Raw genomic sequence first — 19,805 nt, forward strand, 5'->3', positions numbered from 1 at the left:
ACCTTTTGTTCAACCTAAACCCATCCACTGCTGCCGGGTCGGTTCTGACTCGTCGCAACCCTATAGGACAGAGTAGAACTGCCCAGTAGAGTTTCTGAGAATGTACATCTTTACGACAGCAGACTGCATCATTCCTCTCCTGTGGAGCAACAGGTGGATTCAAACTGCCAACCTTAGTTTAGCAGTTGAACGATTTAACCACTGTGCCGCCGGGGCTCCACCTCGGGACCCGTGTGTATCTGTGTTGTGACTTGGGTCACTCCAGTGACCTCTAGGAAGATCTCCAGCTCGTACTAGCCCCGTGGCAGAAGGATGAGCCAGTAGGTTGCCACATCTTTCTCCCTTGGAGCTGCTGAGTTTGAATTGCCAACCTTTGGGTGAAGCAGCTGAGTGCTTAATCACTGCAGCACCAGGGTTCTTACATACACATGTATGTATGCATGCGTGTGGGTCCATAGTGTGTAAATGAATGTGCGTGCATGTCTATCACATGTATGCAACCATCTGTGTTAGTTCTCAACTGTCTGGGGCAGGAGGCTCTGGTGGTCATAATGTTGGCCATGCAATGGGCTGCTAACTGAATGGTTCGAATCCCCGAGCCATTCTGGGGAAGAAAGATGGACAGTCTTCTCTCCCTTAAAGATCGTTGCTATTGTTGTGTACTATCGAGTCAGAACTGACCCATAGCTGACCCTCCAGTGGGTTTTCAGAGGCAGCTAAACACATGGGAGATTTCTCATCCTTCTCCCATGGAGCAGCTGGTAGCCTTGAACTATATGCCTTCAGGATTGCAGCGCAGCTTCTTGCCACTGGGTCACCAGAGCCTCAAGAATCCCTTAAAGATTACAGCCTTGGAAATCCCATGGCAGGTCACCATGGGTCAGAATGGACCACACAGCGGTGGGCTTTATACTGTAGTTGATCTGGGAGAATTCCAGGGCTTTCAGTGGCTCAATTTTTTAGGAAATAGATCAACAGATACCTCTTCAGAGGCACTTCTGGATGGATTTGAACTTCCAGTCTCTTAGCTAGCAGCCAAGAACTTAAACATCTGCCCCACCAGAGATTCTAGCAAACAAGGTCTGTAAGAATACACAGTTGAAAATTCCCTGAAGCCTCTCACAGTCTTCTGATGGCCATTTCCCTTGAAAAGCATCTGTCAGCCTTGCCTCTTTGCCCTTCTAAAGAGGCCACCCTTGACTATCCTCACCCCAGGCCCCCGGCTGCCACGCTCACCCAAGGTCCACCCAGGGCCATCAGGACGACCACAGCTTCTGCGAGGTTGTGGCTCTACTGCACCCTCCTTCGACATAGTGGCTTTACATTTTGGGATGTGTGCTTGGAGGCAGGTGAGGGTCTCTATTTCTTAGGAAATAATTTGCTTTCGGGTGTGCTGTCCTAACCATGCTTTGTCCCAGAATAGCTTGCTGAGGGGCGCACAAGCCTGCACTGACCGCCTGCTATGCCCCATGCCAGTACCCACGCCATCTTGGGCACTTCTACAGAGGATGAGAGTCTGAACAGATAGTTTCTTCCAGGACGAGCCACCCAGGGGTTCGAGGTTCTTCTGTCCTTGGCCTTGTGCAAACCTTATCTTGGTCAAGACTAAGAGCACGCAATTAGCTGCGACCAGACCCTGGCTCTTGCAACTTCTCCCAGCAGAGCTCTGAGCCCCCAGTGTTGATTCTAGAAACACCCTGTGCACTCCAAGCAGCATTTATTGAGGGGGACAGGCAGACAGGTGGCGTGGAGTCCTGGGACACATATATACAGGGTGGCCGTGAGCCTAGGAGGGGCTGGGATGGAGACTGGAGGGCGCGCTCAGACCGCGGATGCCAGCTTCCGCTTGGTGCTCTCGCTGCAGCGGTGCAGGATGAGGTCAGCGCTCGGCCGTGGGGGCACCGCCGGCTGCGGCTTCGACCGCTCGGCCTGTGGTTGCTCCTCTGCAGACAGACGGACAGCAGCAGTGAGGGTCTTGTGCCCCAGCGGCTGCCGCTCACAACTAGGCTGCCCTGGGCACCTCATCAGCTTGGCCCCGCCCCCTGGTGGTTCAGGCCCCGCCCCCAAGGGGGGCTCGCTAGTATCTTCTCGGTCCCGCCCCTTCATGCCCAGGACGTCCTTACGCAGCGAGACCCAGCGCACCACACCTTCTCCATCTTGCCCCTACTATCTCTAACTCCGCCCTCTCTCCAGGCCCCGCCCCTAAGTCTCGGCCCCATCCCTTCAGCCCGTGGGCGTCACTAGGCCCCGCCCCTAAATTTTGCTCTTCCCGCACCCCCCCACCCCCCCCCCCCCACCCCCGTGTCTGTCCTCACAAAGCACGACCCCAGTCTCTCTGGATCTTACCCAGCTCTGCTCAGGCCCCGCCCACCACAGGCCACACCCCCCCAGGCTCTCTGGATCTTGCCCCCTCTGCTCAGGTCCCGCCCACTACAGGCCCCTCCCAGTCCCCGCCCCATCGCAGGCCCCTCCCAGTCCCCGCCCCAGGCTCTCTGGATCTTGCCCCCTCTGCTCCGGTCCCGCCCCTTCACTCACGCAGGCTGGGCCCCGCGCTCTGCGGTCCCGGTCGTCCTGGGCGGCGGCGCTGCTGCATGAAGCGGACGCTGTTGCGGCGATAGGTGTCCTGGCTGAGGCGCCTCCGCGATCGCTGGTGGATGCTGTGCGCATTGCGGATGGACGACCTGGGTGGACCCAGTGAGACAGAGTGTCGGTCAGAACCCCAACCATCCCGCCACATCCCCCCCTCCCGCGCCGCCCCGTCTCTGCCCTCGGGACCCCGAAGATCATCTCTGGGGGTCTGGGGACTGAGCTGAGTCCGTGGGTAAGGGGCGAGGTGGTTTGCACACGGCCGAGGGGGGACACGGATCACTGCTCTGCTGATCCACACTCTCTGAGGTCGAAGACCCAGGCCTGTGTACCCCACACCCTCTCCCACAGCATCCACCACGTGCCAGCACCCCGACACAGAAGCACGTCCAGTCACTGGACAGGGACAGAGTCCTGCCTCCCTTGCCAGTCTGGGCTCTCTCTCCTCTCGACCTCCACCCAGCATATCACCCCTAACACTCTGTGGATGGGGACATAGGGCACCTGAGGTCCACCCTCTTCCCTAGGAAGGACCCCGATCACCTGCGAGGCGGCGCCCCTCGGCTCTTGATTTGGCGTTGGGCCAGGGACAGGTCCTGCCCCGATTTTTCCAAGTACATGGATGGGAAATAGCCTGTGATGTCCTCTTTCCTGCAAGGGAGATAGCCTTTGAGGCCTGGCCCAGCCTTGGGGACCCAGGGGGCATGGGCAGTGAGGGTTAAGCCTGCCCAACAGCAGACACACACACACACACACACACACACACACACGCCCCTCTTGCCTCAGTTTCCTCTTTCTGCAACACAAGGGCCCTCAGTTCTGACGTTGCTAATCTTCCTTCAAAATCTGATGGAGAATTTAAGTTTCCAGGATGGGGTCACCTCTCACTCACAGCCACACCATGTACAAAGAATGGCATCCTGCCATATCCTGTGCCACCCTAGCTGCCCCCTGTTGCAGTAAGTCCATCTCGTTCAGGGTCTTCCTCTTCTTCAATGACTCTCTACCTTTCCAAGCATGATGTCTGTCTGGGCACTGCCCCTCCTGATAATATGTCCAAAGTGGGACAGTCACCACCCTTACTGCTAAGAGCACTCTTTTCAAGACAGATTCCCTCGTTCTTTCGGAAGTCCACGTTCTATTCCATATTCTGTGCCAATACTACAATTTAAAGGTATCAGTTCTTTGGTCTTCCTCAGTTATTCATTGTCACATGTATATGAAGCAGGAGTGGCATCCACTTCCTAAATAACATGCCTCTGGAAATGCTATGAACTTTGATAAATGTTGATAGTTGTAGAGGGGATTTAGGTCTTTTGTTCATAGGCTCACTATGAGTCGTGCTTGACTTGAAGGCAATCAACAACAACAATATGAAATGACTTAAGTAAGCACATTGTAGTATCAAATATTTGCTCATCAGATTTTTCCTCACAGTCATTACCTCCTGTGTTCTCAGGAATCTCTGTCTACCTCAAATCACCACAGCTCTCTTACACTTTCTTTTAAAAACTTTCTCTTTTGGCTTTATACTTAGCAAAACCCATGATCTACCCTTAAATATATGTTTCTCTATGGTGTGAGGTTGGGAGTCAGGCTTCATTTTCCCCATGCACATCCGGGGGAATAGTGTGCATGCAAAGGTAGAAGGTTGGAGAAGAAGAGGAAGACTCTCGACGAGACAGGCTGATACAGTGACTGGACCAAGGGCCGCAGGCACAACAGATACTATGAGGATGGCCCCGGACTGGAGAGGTTTGCTCTGTTGTGCATGGAGTTCACAAAAAGGCACTCAGCAACAACGTGAATACCCAGTTCTCCACAGCACTATTGAAAGTGTTTTCCTTTCCACTCTCTAAAGCATACTTGAAAAGAAGTATTTTCTTCTTGGTTAATGGGAGAATTGTGAGACCATTCTCAGGGGTGCACAGTGCAGGTTAATTGGATGTGAGTCTAAGCAGGTGAGAAACTGCATCATATTCACAGGTCGTGCTGAGTATGTACTTGGTGTGGCATCCACCTTGGGAAGGTTTGCCAAGGGCACAAGTTGGCCCTGGGACTCAGTGCTCTGTACCCACTGGTGGGAGGGACCTGGTGGTTCCAAGGTGATGGCTTTTCAAGTCCCTGTGGTTCTGTTTCACCTCGGAACCATAAAAACAGTAATTCATATTATTAAATTCATTCAGGGGAGAAATCAGATGGGAACTGCAATAAAAGTTTTAAAAGGAAAACTGATGGTGGAGACTGGGATCATTTATATACCTGTTATTGCTGTTATCTTGTCAATGGGGAAGACACCACATTGCAAAGGACAAATGTCCTCCCCCAGACGAGGGCACCTCGGGGATAGGCAGGGTGGGGTGACCACTCATCCAAGTCCAGAGAGCGGCCGCAGCTTGCCCAGAGACACACAGCCGAATGAGCCCAGAGTCCAGCAGCCCTCCCCAAGCCAGGGCTGAGCCTCACATGTGTGGGTGTGCTGTTCTCCTACCTGATAACCCACCAGCCATCCAGGAGCTTATGAATGACCTCGATGGTCTCGCCCTCACCCAGGGACACCTCATCCTCTTCCACCGCAGTGTAGGCCTTGATGGTAATGTAGGGCTCGCCTGGCCAGGGCAGGAGGGACGTGTGATGATCTACCCAAGCCAGGCTCTCCCTGTCCCCCTCTCTTCCACCTGGGCCTCTGACCACCTCCAGATGGCCTGGCCCACCCTCTGCTGGGTCTCTGCCTGTCTCCCTGGCATGGACTGAAAATGCCCCCGCAAAATGTGTGCCCTAAGTCTGAACCCTGTCCCTGCAGAGGTCATCTTTGTGGGAACCGGGTTCACTTTGCTATGTTCATGAGGCCATACTAGGGTCAGGTGTGTTGTAAACTAGTCACTTTTGAGACAAGGAGGCAGCAGGTCAGGAAGAGGAGTACAGACAGGGGAAGGGAAACGTCATGCCCCGTGAAGGACACCATGGAGCCGAGGAACAGAATTGGAGCAAAGACGGGATTGGACAGTGAGAACGCCTTCCCCCAAAACCAGTGCCCTGATCTGAGACGTTAACCCTCTAAACTCTAAGAAAGTGATTTTCTGTTTGTTAATGCCACTCATTCAGATCACTAGAGGACCAAGATAAAGAATAAGTTTTTTTTCCTCCAAACTTGTGGAACCTGCCCCCTCCTCCAGGCAGCCCTCCTCCCTGCATCTCAGCTCTGCTTAGCATTCAGCTTCCCTGTGAACACCCCAAGCCAGGGCTGACCCTTGCTTGCTTACGACACCCCATGCCCACGTCCACCAGGTGTCCCAGGCTGACCTCATCACGTATCTGCCCCAGCTGTTCTGACCAGGGGTACTCTTGTCCCCCTGGGCGCCCAAACCAGAGATGGGGCCTCAGTCCTGACCTCCCATCAGCTGAATGAGCGGTGTCCACACACCAAAGTGGTGGTTGGTCCTTTCTGACTCTCAGAATCTCTGCCCTCTGGGCCCTCGCACTCGACTGCTGTGGCCATTGGGGGTGGAGGATGGGCACCTGCATAGTTGGGCTCCGGGTCCTCGGCCTCGTCAGGACTGTCCAGCGGCTCCAGGTAGGATGCCGGCACCCAGCCACGCTTTGTCTTCATCTGGCAGAACCACCAGCCTGTGTGGGCACGTGGGAAGATGACCGGGGCCCGGGCCTGGGGGCCTCTCCTGTGGGGGCCCACCGGGCTGGGGAAGACACACATGGCCCAAATGCTCGCTTCAGAAATGTCACAGTGGCCACCACACAGAGCGTCACAGACTGACCGCTCACATCCGTGACACTGTCCACCCAGGTGTAACCCCCACAAGGCACAGGAACACCACACCCAGACCCTGGCTGTCCCCCAGGTGCCCTCTGTCCCCTGAGGGCAGCCTTGGGGTCCAAGGGCCCCAGGCCCAGGCAGAGGCTGACCGCTTTCACTCTTTTCCACCACGTCCACTACATCGCCCAAGGCCAGGGCCATCTCTGAGGCTGAAGTCTTCTCATAGTCAGCAATAGCGCGATATGTCTGCAGGATGATGGGCCCCGTGATGTCTGGGCAGAAGAGACAGGGTGCGTGGTGCTGCAGGGAGGGCCTCCTGCTCTGGGGTCTTAGTACCCCTAAGGGGCCCTCAAGACAGCTCCAGGCACAGCAGAGTTGGGGACACCCTGTAAACTGTGAAGCACCAAAGACGAACTCATCTCAGCAGCTCTGCCTACACTGAGCACCTCAAAGTTCCCAAAACAGCCTTAGCGGTGCAGTGACTAAAGCATCTGGCGGCTGACCAGAAGGTTGGTGGTTCAAACCCACCAGCCGCCCCTTGGAAAAAGGATGTAGCAGTCTGCTTTGGTAACAATTCGAGCTTCGGCAACCCTTGGAGCAATTCAACGCTGAATCACTGGGTTGAAACTGACTTGGCCACAGTGCTTTGCTGGCCTTGTAGTAAGAAGCTGTGCCATATTTCAAAAGGCACATGGTTCAAATCCACCAGCTGCTTTGCAGCAAAAGGACTGGCAATTTCCTCCAGTGCAATTTACTGCCTCTGAAAACCAGCTGGTGGCAAGAAGCTGCACTGCAATCCCAGAGGTGTGCAGTTCAAATCCACCATATGCTTTGCTGGAGAAGGAGGAATAATTAATTGCCTCCTGTACCAGTCAGATCTGATTTGATGGCACACACATAACTTAATAATAATAATAATAAATAATAATAATAATAATAACAACAACAACAACAATAATAATAATAATAAAAAGAAAACCAGCTGGAGGGGCAGCATCGGTCAGCTCCTTCTCACCGGCACACCACAACACAACAATCACGGTTGTGATTTTAACCTTTAACCAGGGGTCTTTGTGTGATGCGAACATTTAACCGAAACATCAGAAGTGTGGGTCCTCCCGTGCCAGCGCTGGCCACTTGGGGAGGGAGATGCCGACCACACCCTTCACTGTGCAGTGATTCCCAAGCCCCTCTTGTGGGGACCTGCCTCCTGCCCTATTCTTAGCTCTGGACACCTGCCCCCTGCCCTCACTCACCGGCTATATTAGCTTTGCCATCCTTGGGCATCAGGTAGGTCTCTGGCTTCTTCGATCTGCAGAAGTGGGTGGACAGCCTGGGTTAGACACTCAGCTCCCACTGGGAACGGGCAGACCCACTGCAGACGCCCCAAGAGGAAATGGAGCCTGTGAGGGGTGGAGGCTAGCAAGGAAGGGCTGTGAGGCACGTCTGTAGTGACCCGCAGGTTCTCCAGTGGGTAAGTGGTGCATAAGTGGTGTGGGAAGAGTCCTTGAAGAACCACTAAACGCTGGCAGGTCATAGCACACAGAGGCACAGCAGAGCAAAGGCCTGGCAACCCACTGCCTTGAAACTCCAGCGAGCAGTCTGATTCAATGACACAATGTTTGGGAAAGGCTCTGGTCAGCTCCCAGCCACCTCCTTTCCTCTGCTCCTCCCACTCCACTGTGGACAGACAGGGCAACAACAGCAATGGCCAGAGCCGCCCTGTGTGTCTGCGGCTGCAGCCTGTGCGCTGGGGAGGGGCAGCCCTGTCGTCAAGGAGCCTCCCATCCCAGTGACCACAGGACAGAGACGCAGCCAGCTTGTCTCACACCCACGGCTCACATCCTCTCCGATGGCCCCAGCCTGGACCCTGAGCACCCCAGGCCTTGGCGGGCCCAGCAGGGGAGGTGGCCTGGACGCCACTGTCCGTGAGTGGCCACAAGGGTTCAAGTTCAGAAGCTCCACGTTCACAGCTAGTGAGAACGCTGCCCCGAAGTCTTCTAACTGCATCAGGCGCCACCAACCCCTCAGAGGCAGAGACCCTGAGTTCAGATATGGGGGCTCCCTCTCAGGGTCAGTGTGTGAACTGAGGAACTGCTTGACCCAAGAGTGTCCACTGACCCCCAAGAGCACCCCTGACCCAGGAGGGCACCTCCCAGTCCCCCAAGAGCACCCCTGACCCAGGAGGGCACCTCCCAATCCCCCAAGGGCACCCCTGACCCCAAAAGTGCCCTCAGATCCAAGTGCCCTCCAGGCTCAGAGAGTGCCCCATCTGAAGCCTCCTCGACCACCTCACAGGGAGCTCCCTGGCCCCAAGTCTTCCCAACCAGGGGGAAGTGCCACCCCGGGCTCCAAGAGTGCCTCCTGTTTCTGAAAGCCTCTCTGATCCCCAAAAGTGACCCCTGAGCCCCAGGATAGCCCCTGACCCTGACAGGGCCCTCAAGTGCATCTTGAGAGATCTCTGACCCTAAGAGAACCACTTGGTCCCCCAAAAGAACCCCAGCCCCAGAGGGTTCCCTGAGAGGACTCCCTAGCCCGGCAAGGGCACCTTGACCCCGAGAGCTCGCCTCAATCCCCAAGTGTGCCCTCCAACTCCTGAGAGCCCCTGAGCCCCCAAAGGCACCCCCAACCCCTGGAGCAGCCTCTTGTCCAGCTGGGCAGGTAGTCCCCCTCTCTGAGCTCCACCTTGAGGACATGAAAGGTGCCCCCCCACCCCTGCCCCCAGCGTGGGAGCAGAGGGAAGTGACCACTCACTGGCTATCGCTGGGCAGCTTGAGGTCATCAGGCCGCACCTTGAAGAAGCTGAGGAGGTGCGGGCAGCGGGAGATCTTGGTGGGCAGCGCCATGAGAGCCGCGAAGTACTCGGTCAGCGTCCCCTGGCGGCTCTCGGCAGTCCGCTGTCCATCAAACCAGCGTGGTGCTATGGGCAGGGGGCCCAGGAGCCATCAGCACCCACCCACTGCCTACGGCCAGGGGAGGGGACCCAGGTGGGACCCCCAGCTCCCTCCCCAGGGCACGCGGTGGCCCTCACCTGGCAGGTGGGGAATGATCCTGTTCTCGGGGTTGATGTCCCCTGCCTCAATGGGGAACATTTCCTTTAACATTTTCTAGATGATAAAGAAAAGACGTGAAGCAATGTTTGGACCTTGACGGCCACCCTTTTTCCAAGGCTCACCCAGAAACTTGTCTGGTGCCTGGATTCCTGTTTCTCCACCCTTCCCACCAGCAAGTCCTCAGCTGCACCCCCAAATCTCCATGCAGACATGCCCACAGTTACCGGTCTGCTCCCTTTCTGAAGGACCTTGTGAAGGTGAGTCTTTGGGGGACCTCCCCTGACTTTTGTGAACCATCCATCCACCTCTCAACTCTGTCTCAGACCAGGCCCAGCCAGACAGCCAGGTTCTGAACTCCACAACCTCTCAACTAGCACCCCAGAGTTATCCAAGCAGCTTCTGTGGCCTGGGGTCAACCCTTCGAGCCCTCAGCACACAGAAGGACTTGGGGTTCCTGCATGTCAACTTTGGTGACAGCAAACCCATTGCCGAGTGGATTCGGACCCCGTGTGGGGGGGCATAGGTAGGTAGGTCAGCAGGCCTTTCTTCTGAGGGGCTCTACGTAGACACTAACCTCCAGCCTTTCACTTAGCTGCCAAGTATGTTAACACCTGGGCCACCCAGGGACTCCACAAAGTAGAGACCAGGAGCTTGGAGCTTGGGATTTATCAGCCCTCATCTGACCAGACAGGAGTCTCTGGGTGGCCCAAGGTCTCCTTCTAGGAGTCCCCCCCGAAGGCTGGAATTTGAACCCACCCAGAAATACCTCAGAAGAAAGGTCTGCCAATCTATTTCTGAACGATCACAGCCCTTGAGAACTTTGGGGCACCAGCATCCCTGAACAAGATAAATCAGCCTGTGCTCATCAGCAGCTTCTTAGCGATTTGAGGAGCTTAGGGGGTACAGTAGGGTCCTGACTGGGCCGGTGGTCAGCAGGTAAAGAAGTGAGCTCCAGGTGGAAACCTCAGTCCTGGTCAGGCTGCTCCCCGCGGGGACACGTGAGTGCATCCCTGGACACCAGATGCCCCTGAACTGTCAGCTGGGGGAATTCGGGTTTCCCAAGTGCCCCCTACCCCGCCTGGAGGGGGGGTTCTCCTCAAAGGACTGAGAGGGGCACCCACGGACACTCACGTGGAACTCGTAAATCTCTGTGAATTTCCGGTACACCACCTTCTCCGACAGGTCCTGCCATTTCACCAGGAACATGTACACCTACAGGCGGGAGGGGGCCTGTTCAGCATCTGGGGCACCTCAGGGGAGCCCACAGAGTCAGAGATCTGGCTGCAGCGGCGGAGGTCTCGAAGGTAGTGCTCCCCACAGGAGAGGACGGGAAGGCTCGGTGGCACAAGCTTTGAGCCTGTGATCAGGAGAGACCAGTCCCCGGAGAACTTCGCGGGCTGGGAAAAGCAGAGGGTCAACAGCGAGGGGACGGACCCTCAATGAGACAGACGGTCTGACAGCAGAGGTGGGGGTCGGGGGTGAACCGCAGCAGAGCTCGGGGGCGCACAGGACTGCGCATGCGTGCAAAGTCCTGGAGGCGTTCACCAGTGTTTCTTGGTGGAGCAATGGTTAAGGTGTTTGCCTGCTAACTGAACGGTTGGCAGTTCGAACCCACGCCCAGCTCCCAGGATAAAGCTGGAGCAGACACACAAGAAACGCTGTGGAGCAGGATTGAATAACAAATTTAGAAACAGGCTCCAGGGCTTGTGGAAATTTAATGTCTAATAAAGGTGGCATTTCAAATCCTAGGCGTAAAGGCAGAGTTTTGAGAACATGGCTGTTGAGGTAGCCTCTTGGGAGAAGATGAAATTGGTGGGTAGCTCATAGCGGGCACAAGAAGAGACTAGAAACAGCTCTGAGGTCAAAGAAAAAATGAACCCACAAGCCTGGCAGGAGAGAGCTGGGGGCCTCCTCCTCAGGCAGGGGCGTGGAAGGCTTTTAACTGCAAGTCAGGATTCAAAGGCGATCAGAGAAAAGACTGGTCAAACATGGAAATTTTCTAAAAAGCCTTTTAAATTAAAAAAAAAAACCACCCAAAACCCCCACAAACACCCAAAACCAACACCTGGCTAAAAGGACAAATCTAGAATAAAAGGGGAAAAGTATGGGCTGTCTATCACAGATAAATGACTACTACAGAAAATAAATTTTTAAAAAATTAATTTGAGCTATAGTGGCCTAGTGGCAAGAAGCTGCACTGCAATCCCAGAGGTGTGAGGTTTGAATCCACCAGATGCTCTGCTGGAGAAGGAGGGACAATCTCCTCCTGTACCAGTCAGATCTGATTTGATGGTACACACACACACACAAATAATAAAAATTTTTAAAAAATCTAAAAAAAAATTAATTTGGCGAGCTCTGGTGGCCTAGTGGAAAGAAGGTGTACTGCAATCCCAGAGGTGCACAGTTCAAATCCACCAGATGCTCTGCTGGAGAAGGACGAACAATCTCCTCCTGTACCAGTCAGATCTGATTTGACGGTACACACACACACACAAGTACACACACACACACACACACACCAAAAAAATTAATTTGAGGGGGAAAAATGTTTAAGAAAAAGATTTGCTGCCTGATAGTTGTCGTGTGCCGTCGGGTCAGAACTAACTCACAGCTGGGCTTCCAGTGGGTTTTCAGAGTCAGTAAGTTCCACAGAGGAGCTTGCCCACTCTTTGTCCGTGGAGCAGCTGGTGGATTCAAACCCTGTGCTTTTGTGATTGTAGTCCAGCTTCTTAACACTAGACAACCAAAGGTGGCGGAGATTCTGACTGTGGCCTTACTAATCCTTTAATCCCGGGCCTCAACTCACCTCCACAGCTGAACTTTCAAAGAAACACACAAGGAGGAAGTCACTCAACCACACAAGATAAAGAAGGCAGCGTTTGTCCCGGGAAAACTGCTCAGACAACAGGAGTGAATGGGATGGATGGAGATGAGAATCTCAGGGAGGAAACAGGAAGCGGAAAGCAAGCAGTTACAATGTGGAGACTATATTCAGTGTCATGAAACAGAATGTGTATTAAGGGTTGAGAGCAGAAACCAATCTACTCTTAATTTTTCCACTCAAAGCCCAATAAAAATGTTATGTCTGTTTTAAGAAGAGTGATTTGAGTACTTGCTCTGAAGAACAGGATATCCACAAAGGGAAGAATAATGCAGAATCCCTGCACCAAGCAGTGATGGAAGGCATATGGTCCACATGGAAGGCAGTCAAAATCAAGCTTGCCCCCAACGCATGGAGATCAGTCCAACACAGGTGAAGGGGCAGTGGGGGGTGGGGGGTGTCCAGGAGGATGGACTCACAGGTCGGGGGCCACTGAGCTATGAAAGGGATGGAAAAATCTGGAAACAGATGCTGGTGACATTGAAACAGTGTGACTGACTAATGCTGCCAAGGGGTCCACGTAAAAATAGTAAATGGCAAATGCTTTGCACAAGCACATCATCAGGATACAGACGGAAGCCTTCAGTGGCTGGTTCCCTGTCCCCCTGAAATAACTGTGGACAGTCCTTGTTAGTTGCCATGGAATCTGCTCTGACTTGTGGGGGCACCACGTGTGTAGCCTAGACCTGCCCCCTGGATTTCTGAAGCCATGACCTTTCAGAAGTAGACCACCAGATCTGCTTGCTGAGAAACCTCTGATTGGGAGCTGCCAACGTTGTGGCTGGTAGTTGAGCCCTCGTATTTTGTTGTCACTGTGTACCCATTGGGTCAGAACCAACTCACAGCTGCCCTGCTGGCGGGTTTGCAGGGGCAACAGACCACATGGGAGGGGATGACTCGGCCTCTCACAGGGCGGCTGATAGATCAAATCACACACCTTGGGTTGACAGTTTAACTCCTTACTCGAAGCCACCCGAGCTCCCAAATAAAGTGCAGTGGTTTAAAAAAAAATATTGTTGAGAGTTGGCTTTGTACGTTGAAGGACACGGGCTGTGGAATTTGTGGCTTTGGCTAGATTGTAATGATGGCAGGTCGGGAAAGTGACGCTCCACTCCAGGTCACTGGTATTAAAAAATATTTCCACTCTAGGGGAGCTCTGGTGGCCTAGTGGCAAGAAGCTGTACCGCAATCCCAGAGGTACACGGTTCAAATCCACCAGATGCTCTGCCGGAGAAGGAGAGACAATTTCCTCCTATACCTGTCAGATCTGATTTGACAGTACATGCACAAAAAATAATAAAATTAAAAAATAAAATAAATTTTAAAAATATATTTCCACTCTTACATGCCCCCAGGTCGAATGAATTGTGTGCTGGCCGGGCCACATATGGGGGCTTGGCTTTGCCTGTCCTGTACTTCAAATTCAAGTCTAAAAAAACTTCAGCTGTGGAAGCAACATAAATGGGATTCTCCAACTGTCTGCACCTCAGCTGCTAATTTGTCCCACCTGGAGACGCTAATGTCAACTCATCATGTGATGCTCAATTTGTACAATAAATTATGAACCTAGAAAAAAAGAATTGTATTTTCCCTGCTAGGATGTAATGTGGCCCAGTGGCAAGAAGCTGCCCTGCAATACCTAAGGTTCGAGGTTCGAGGTCCATAGCTGCTCTGTGGGAGAAGGATGGCCAATTTCCTCCTATTTAATTAACTGCCTCTGAAAACCCACCAGAGGGTCAGCTGTGGGTCGGTTCTGACTCAACCGTACACAAAACAGCAACAATAGGATGTCATGAGAACACAACATCCCTTCTGAACTTGACCATCAGCAGTGGACAACTCAAACTGAAGGACAATCTGCAAAATAACTGACCTGCCCTCTTCAAATAGCGGCGATTGAGAAAGAAACAGACAGATTGTTCCCAATGAAAGAAGAATGAGGAGACCGGACACCTCTTTCTGATGGCGACCCTGGATTGCATTCCTGACCCTGGAAAGTGCCCCCGAGATGATCAGGACAACTGCTGCAACTGAGGTAGAGATGTCGTGTCGAATCTAGTGTTGTGGCAACGCCTGTTTCCGGATTCTGATAAACATGCTCTGTGGTTATGTAAGACAATGGCCTTGACTTAAAGAAATACGGACGCTTGCATTTAGCGATAAAAGAACACAAGGTCTCTCTCTGTCTTGCCCTCAAACGATTCAGAAAATTTATATTGAGAGAAAGAGTCTGGGTGAAAAAGTAGAGGAGTTTGCAAATCTAAAGTTATTTCAAAGCTAAGAGTTAAAACGGAAAGGACAAGGCTTCCTCATGGCCCAGAGCGGGTCCTCAGATGAGGGCAGATCAGGGAGACACGTCCCTAGTCCCCGGGGGACAGGAAGGGGACTTTTTCAGCTCCTGTGGGGGGTGTCATCCTACCAGAAGGGTTATGACTGTAATTTAACACCAGGGGTGCTGGAGGGACAGGTAGGCCTCTACCCCCCGGCCCCCAGGCCAGCCTCTCTCCCTGGCAGAAAAGGAGGTCCCGAAGGACACCCCAGAACTGAGCCCTGAGCAGAAGAGACCCCTGGCTGAGGCTGGAGGCAGGACTAAGGTGGCTGTCAAGACTGGGGTGCTAGGATAAGCATCTCTTTCAAAGGGTCCACAAGTACCTTGGAGCCAGATAGGCAGACTGAGGCCCAATGGCGGAGTCATTCGAGTCTGGGGTCAGCTCCCTGGAGGGGGGCTTCCCTCATGCCCCACCGGCTACTCACGTAATGCTGGCTGGGCACAAATCGCTTCTCGAAGCCCAGGAGGGCGATGTGGCGGATGAAAGGTTCTCCCATGGCGGGCAGGCTGCTGTCCTCAGCTCCCGACCAACCGCTCCCAGCTGGGCCTTAAATGCGCTGGAAAGAGGAAGTGGCCTCCCTGGTCTGGCGGGACTGGGGTAGGGGCGGAGGCTTTGCTGCTGCTTTCACTTTCTGGGGAGCCTGGTGTCCCAGGTGTGGACGTGGGGAGCAGCACATACACGTGTGTTTGGGACCCATCCTGACTGTCTCCCCGTGGTCTTGGCCTCTCCACCACTTCTTCCCCAACTGCAGCTCCTGAAACATTCAGCCCTCTGTGCCTCAGGGCCTTTGCACTTGCTATTCCTCCTCACCTCCTTCCCCACGTCCAGGTCTGTGTCAAATACCACTTCCCTGGACAGTTTCACACAAAACCTCACACTGTGCCAACTGCTTCTTGCTTTATTTTCTCCAGAGCAGTTGTCATAACTGACGTATCACCTAACTAAGAGCGGCTGCATGTTCAGGTGTCCTGGAGTCAGCTCCCTTGGCGACTCCGTGCGTGATAGATCGAGGCCTGATCCTGTGCCACCCTCGGTGTGTGTTGTGCCTGAGACCACGCTGTAGTCACTGTCAGTCCTTCTCATGAAGGGTCTTCCTCTCTTTCACTGACCTTCTACTTTTCCAAGCCCGATGCCCTCCTCCAGCAACAAGCCCCTCCTGATGATAATATTCCCTGTGTATTCAAAATTCAGTCTCTTCCCTGTTTCTGTGGACTTGTGTCAGAGAGGGTGGGGATGGCGCAGGATAGAGAGAGCAAGTCTCATCACTTCACTGTGAGTCATCCTCACCTCAACAACACCCGACTACACCACCACCGTCCTTGCTTCGAAGAAGCAGGCTTCTGGCTGTGCTGCTCAGACACGCGGGGCTGCTCTTGTGGCAATGCTCTGTCTATTCATCATGCTCTGAGCTGCACCACAATTCAAAGACATCGATTCTTCTTTGCTCTTTTTTATCCAATGCCCAGCTTTTGCGTGCATATGAGACAATTGGAAACACCATGGCTTGGGTCAGGTGCACCCTAGTCCCCCAAGTGACATCCTTGCTCGTTAACATCTTTAAGATGTTTTGCGGCCGAGTGGAGCCCTGCTGGCGTAGTCTGTAGCGAGTACACTGCTCACCCGAAGGCTATGTGTGTATGTCTGTCTGAATCCACCGGAAGTTCCACAAGAGGAAGATGGAATCTCCTCCGGCTCCAATTAACAGCTTGAAAGACTTGATGGAGTGGCATTATTATGAGTTCTGAGAGTTTTTGCAGATTTGCCTGGTGCAAGAAATAGATCCTTGGAGTGCTTTTCTTGAAACTTTTATAAATTTAATTTTATTTGGGTGGGAATAGGGCACTATAGAGTTCATGAGCTCTGAGGGCGTGAACAGAAAGGTATGGGACGCCATTCCCACAGAAGTCTGTGTTCTCATAGCGTGACCCTCTCGGCCAGGTCACAGGCAGATCTCACGGCCCTGAAGTCCTTTCTCGGGCACATTCATTGACCACACAGCTGACCCCGTGTGGGACAGCCCCACACACTCTGCAGGAATCTGGAAAGCAGGGGACCGGGGATAGGTGACCAGTGGGGAGGGACTTCAGCGTAAGGAGGCTGGCTTTCAGTGGGTCCATCTTCTGAGGACAACTCAGCCCCTGATGCAGAAATGTTGGAAATGGTCCTCACCCGTTTGGCATCCACAAAGTGACAACAGCTGATGGCAGTCTCTCTCACCAGATTCCTTTTCGGGGGCCCTTTATAGTCTAGGTCATTCTGCCTCTGAATGCACTTTTGTAGAGTGTCCTCTCCTTGCCCCTGGCTTCCTGTCCAAACTAGAGGCCCACATGTTATTGCTCAGATGCCCTGGCAGCCTGGGCCTGGGGGCCAGCAGACCCTCCTGTGTACGGGTTGCTGACCACTGGTTGGTCTTTTCCTTCTTTCATAACTGCCCAGCCAGGCAGTCTTCTCTCAGTCACTGGGCTGGGCCCCATATCCCCACAGCCCGCAGGCCACCCCGCGCCCCCTGTGGGGCCCAGAGACAGCAGGTCACAGAGTGACCCCTGCCCGTAGGCCAGCCCCTCTGGTCTGACTGAGGTAGATTTGCTTCAGAATGAGTGAGTGATCCAATGATTAAAGAAAGAAAAAAACCAGTGGACAAAAATGAAGGCGGGAATGGGTACTTATTCATGTGGTCAGAGGATACAGTTTTTTCCCTTTTTTAATTGTGAAATATTTAGAAAACGGAAGACAACTATGACTTAACCAGTGTTATGATCTAGTGGACACTGCCCAGTGCCGCCCAGGCATGAGTGACACCAGGGCCAGTCCCGCTGGCCCCGTGAAGCTCTGACAGACACCGGTCCCAGGGAGCTCTCATTAACGAGCTTGGTAATTATGTTCACTTTTATGCTCCATGAGGCTGGTTCTGCCACTGCCCCCACTTTACAGATGGGGAAGTTGAGGTGCAGAGGGAAGTTGCTGGCTGTCACGCAGCTGGCTAGAGCACAGTGGGATCTGAAGCCAGTCTGGACCTGGAACCCAAGCTCAGCGCTTCTGGGCTCCCCACAGCTCTGGAACCTGGGTGGGAAGCAGGCACTGCGGGGCTGGGAGGCTGAGGGGCGAGCACTGAGGACCCAGGATGTTCTTCTCGGGTGAGGCTGCAAGAAGGCAGGCTTCGCACCAGATGCTCTGGAAGCCATCTTTCTCCCCTCAAGGACGCGGCCTTCCTCACAAGGGCAAGGCCAGGTGGGAACTCCCTGGGGCTGGGCCAATGGCCATGAGGTGGACGGCCCTGTCTGAGAATGGTGGACTGCCTGGCTTAGGACACACAGCTCTCACTCTGGGACACTTCCCCATGGGACCGTCACCCCTTCTTCGCGGGAGGAGCATCAGGTCCAAGCTAGGCCTGGGAACAGCACTCAGGTCCCAGCCCCTGGGAACAGTGACAGGCTGGGCTCGGTGAGCCCCAGGGCATAGGACAGTGAGGTGCAGGCCCAGGTCTGTGGGAAGGAGCAGAGTGGGGGTCTGTGGGGTGGGCTGGACCCTGAACCGGACCGACCTGAAGACGTCAGGCTGATACTGGTCTAAGATAGGCCTCCTGGCAGCTGGGAGCCCCCAGGCCTGGTGTGTGCCTATCTGAGTGCACCTGTCTGGCCTCAGGCTTGTCCCCAAGTCCAAGTTACCTGCTGCCCACTGCCCTGGTGGCACAGCTCAGAGCGCCTCCCTGCTAACCGAAAGGTCCTGCCTCTCCGGGGGTCTGAATCCAGGCGGCTCAGAGGGAAAAAGGCAGTGCCCTCCCCAGTGACTTACAGCTTCAGAAATGTAACGGAGGGTCAGCTGTTAGTCTGATCCAACTTGACAGCAAAGTTTGTGTTCTGACTTGAACCAACCACTGAAAGGTACTGTGTAACTCATCAGGCTGCTAACAGAAAGGTCGGTGGTTCAAACCCAGCTCAGAGGGATAAGAACCACCTCCTCCCTTCAAGGTTTCCAGCCTGAAAGCCCAGGGCTGTGGGACAGCGAGTCGAGTGGCCGGGAGTATGAACTGGCTGGGTGAGAAGAGGGTTTGACCAACCATTGGCGGTAAGCAGTTCCCACAGGGGGTTCAATGGTTCCTACCTTAATGAAGAGGCCAGGGCAGCGGGAGGCTGTCACTTCCCAGGGGTCACAAACAGCCTGAGGCTTTTCAGGGGCAAGAGAGGAACCTGAGGGTCAGTGAGGCCCAAGCGCATGCTGTAGGCAGCCTGGCCCTTGCTCGCTTCCCCGGACCTCCTCTGACTACTGCACTTAGGGAAGGTCTCACCCGGGGGTTTTAGTCAGTCCCGAGCATGTTAAAGCCACAGGCTTGAGAATCTGCCCAGCTCCTGGTGGGAAGCCCTGGTGGCTTAGCCTGTATGGAGCAGCGCTGGTAACTCAGATGGTGCCTCTGGGGGCTTGTGTCTACCAGCAACTCGGCAGGAGACAGTGTGATTCAGAGACCTGTGTGATTCACAGCCTTGGAAGCTGGCTGAAGGACATCTTAATCTCTAAGGCTAAGCTTCTGGGAGGTGGGGCACCTCTGCCCAGGCCCTCGGGCACCGCACATTCTTGGGTGGGTGGGGGGTTTAGACGCAGGCCTTCTCTTGTAGATAAGGAAGCCGGGCAGGAAGCGCCTTTACAAACCAGGGTTGTATCATAGCTGTTTTCAGTCTTGAACTTTGCCGACACTTCCTCAAAATCAAACCACAAGGTAGGTGTGGTGAGTGAGGTGTGGATGGGAGGTGACCCAAGATCACAACAGCAGGGGAGCCCCCAAAACCCCAGCCATATAATCCTTCTGTGATGTGGGCCCAGTTCTGGCTGAGGACTTTGTCCTAGTAAAGCCAGGCCTGGCCCCCGTGCTGTGTCAGCAGGCCACCAAGCTTGGGGACACATGACTCCCACAACCAGCTGTGAGTGGCTTTCAATCTTGCCCTCAGTGTCAGGAAGACAGGAGGTCATGTGGGAATACAGGAACTGAGGGCCCTTTTCACACACATAGGGTGAAAAAGAACCTGGGTCAGAGATAGGGGTTCTCTTTTGGGTCTGACAGCCCCTCTATGGCCATCTTACTGGACAGGGGCAGGCACAAAACCAGGAAGAGCAGCTGTGTTTGAGACAGCGGCCGACAGGCCACCTCAATCCCAAAGCTCCCTTCTTCCTCCAAGACGTGGAGCAGA

At 54.0% G+C, this 19,805-nt stretch overlaps 1 protein-coding gene across 1 annotated transcript; it reads right to left on the reverse strand.

Moving 5' to 3' along the window:
• Positions 1-1,821: 1,821 nt before the first annotated feature.
• NCF1 (neutrophil cytosolic factor 1) lies at positions 1,822-15,121 on the reverse strand. Its single transcript, XM_006889665.1, has 11 exons — positions 15,050-15,121; positions 10,543-10,623; positions 9,390-9,465; positions 9,113-9,278; positions 7,615-7,670; positions 6,508-6,630; positions 6,106-6,213; positions 5,078-5,195; positions 3,130-3,237; positions 2,536-2,681; positions 1,822-1,943 (listed from the first exon to the last, which is right to left on the reverse strand). The coding sequence occupies exons 1-11, from the start codon at positions 15,119-15,121 to the stop codon at positions 1,822-1,824; spliced, it is 1,176 nt and encodes a 391-aa protein (XP_006889727.1).
• Positions 15,122-19,805: the final 4,684 nt, after the last annotated feature.

Source organism: Elephantulus edwardii, unplaced genomic scaffold (assembly GCF_000299155.1).
Source record: "Elephantulus edwardii isolate Elephantulus edwardi_28Jun2011 unplaced genomic scaffold, EleEdw1.0 scaffold00080, whole genome shotgun sequence".
Classification (NCBI taxonomy): domain Eukaryota; kingdom Metazoa; phylum Chordata; class Mammalia; order Macroscelidea; family Macroscelididae; genus Elephantulus; species Elephantulus edwardii.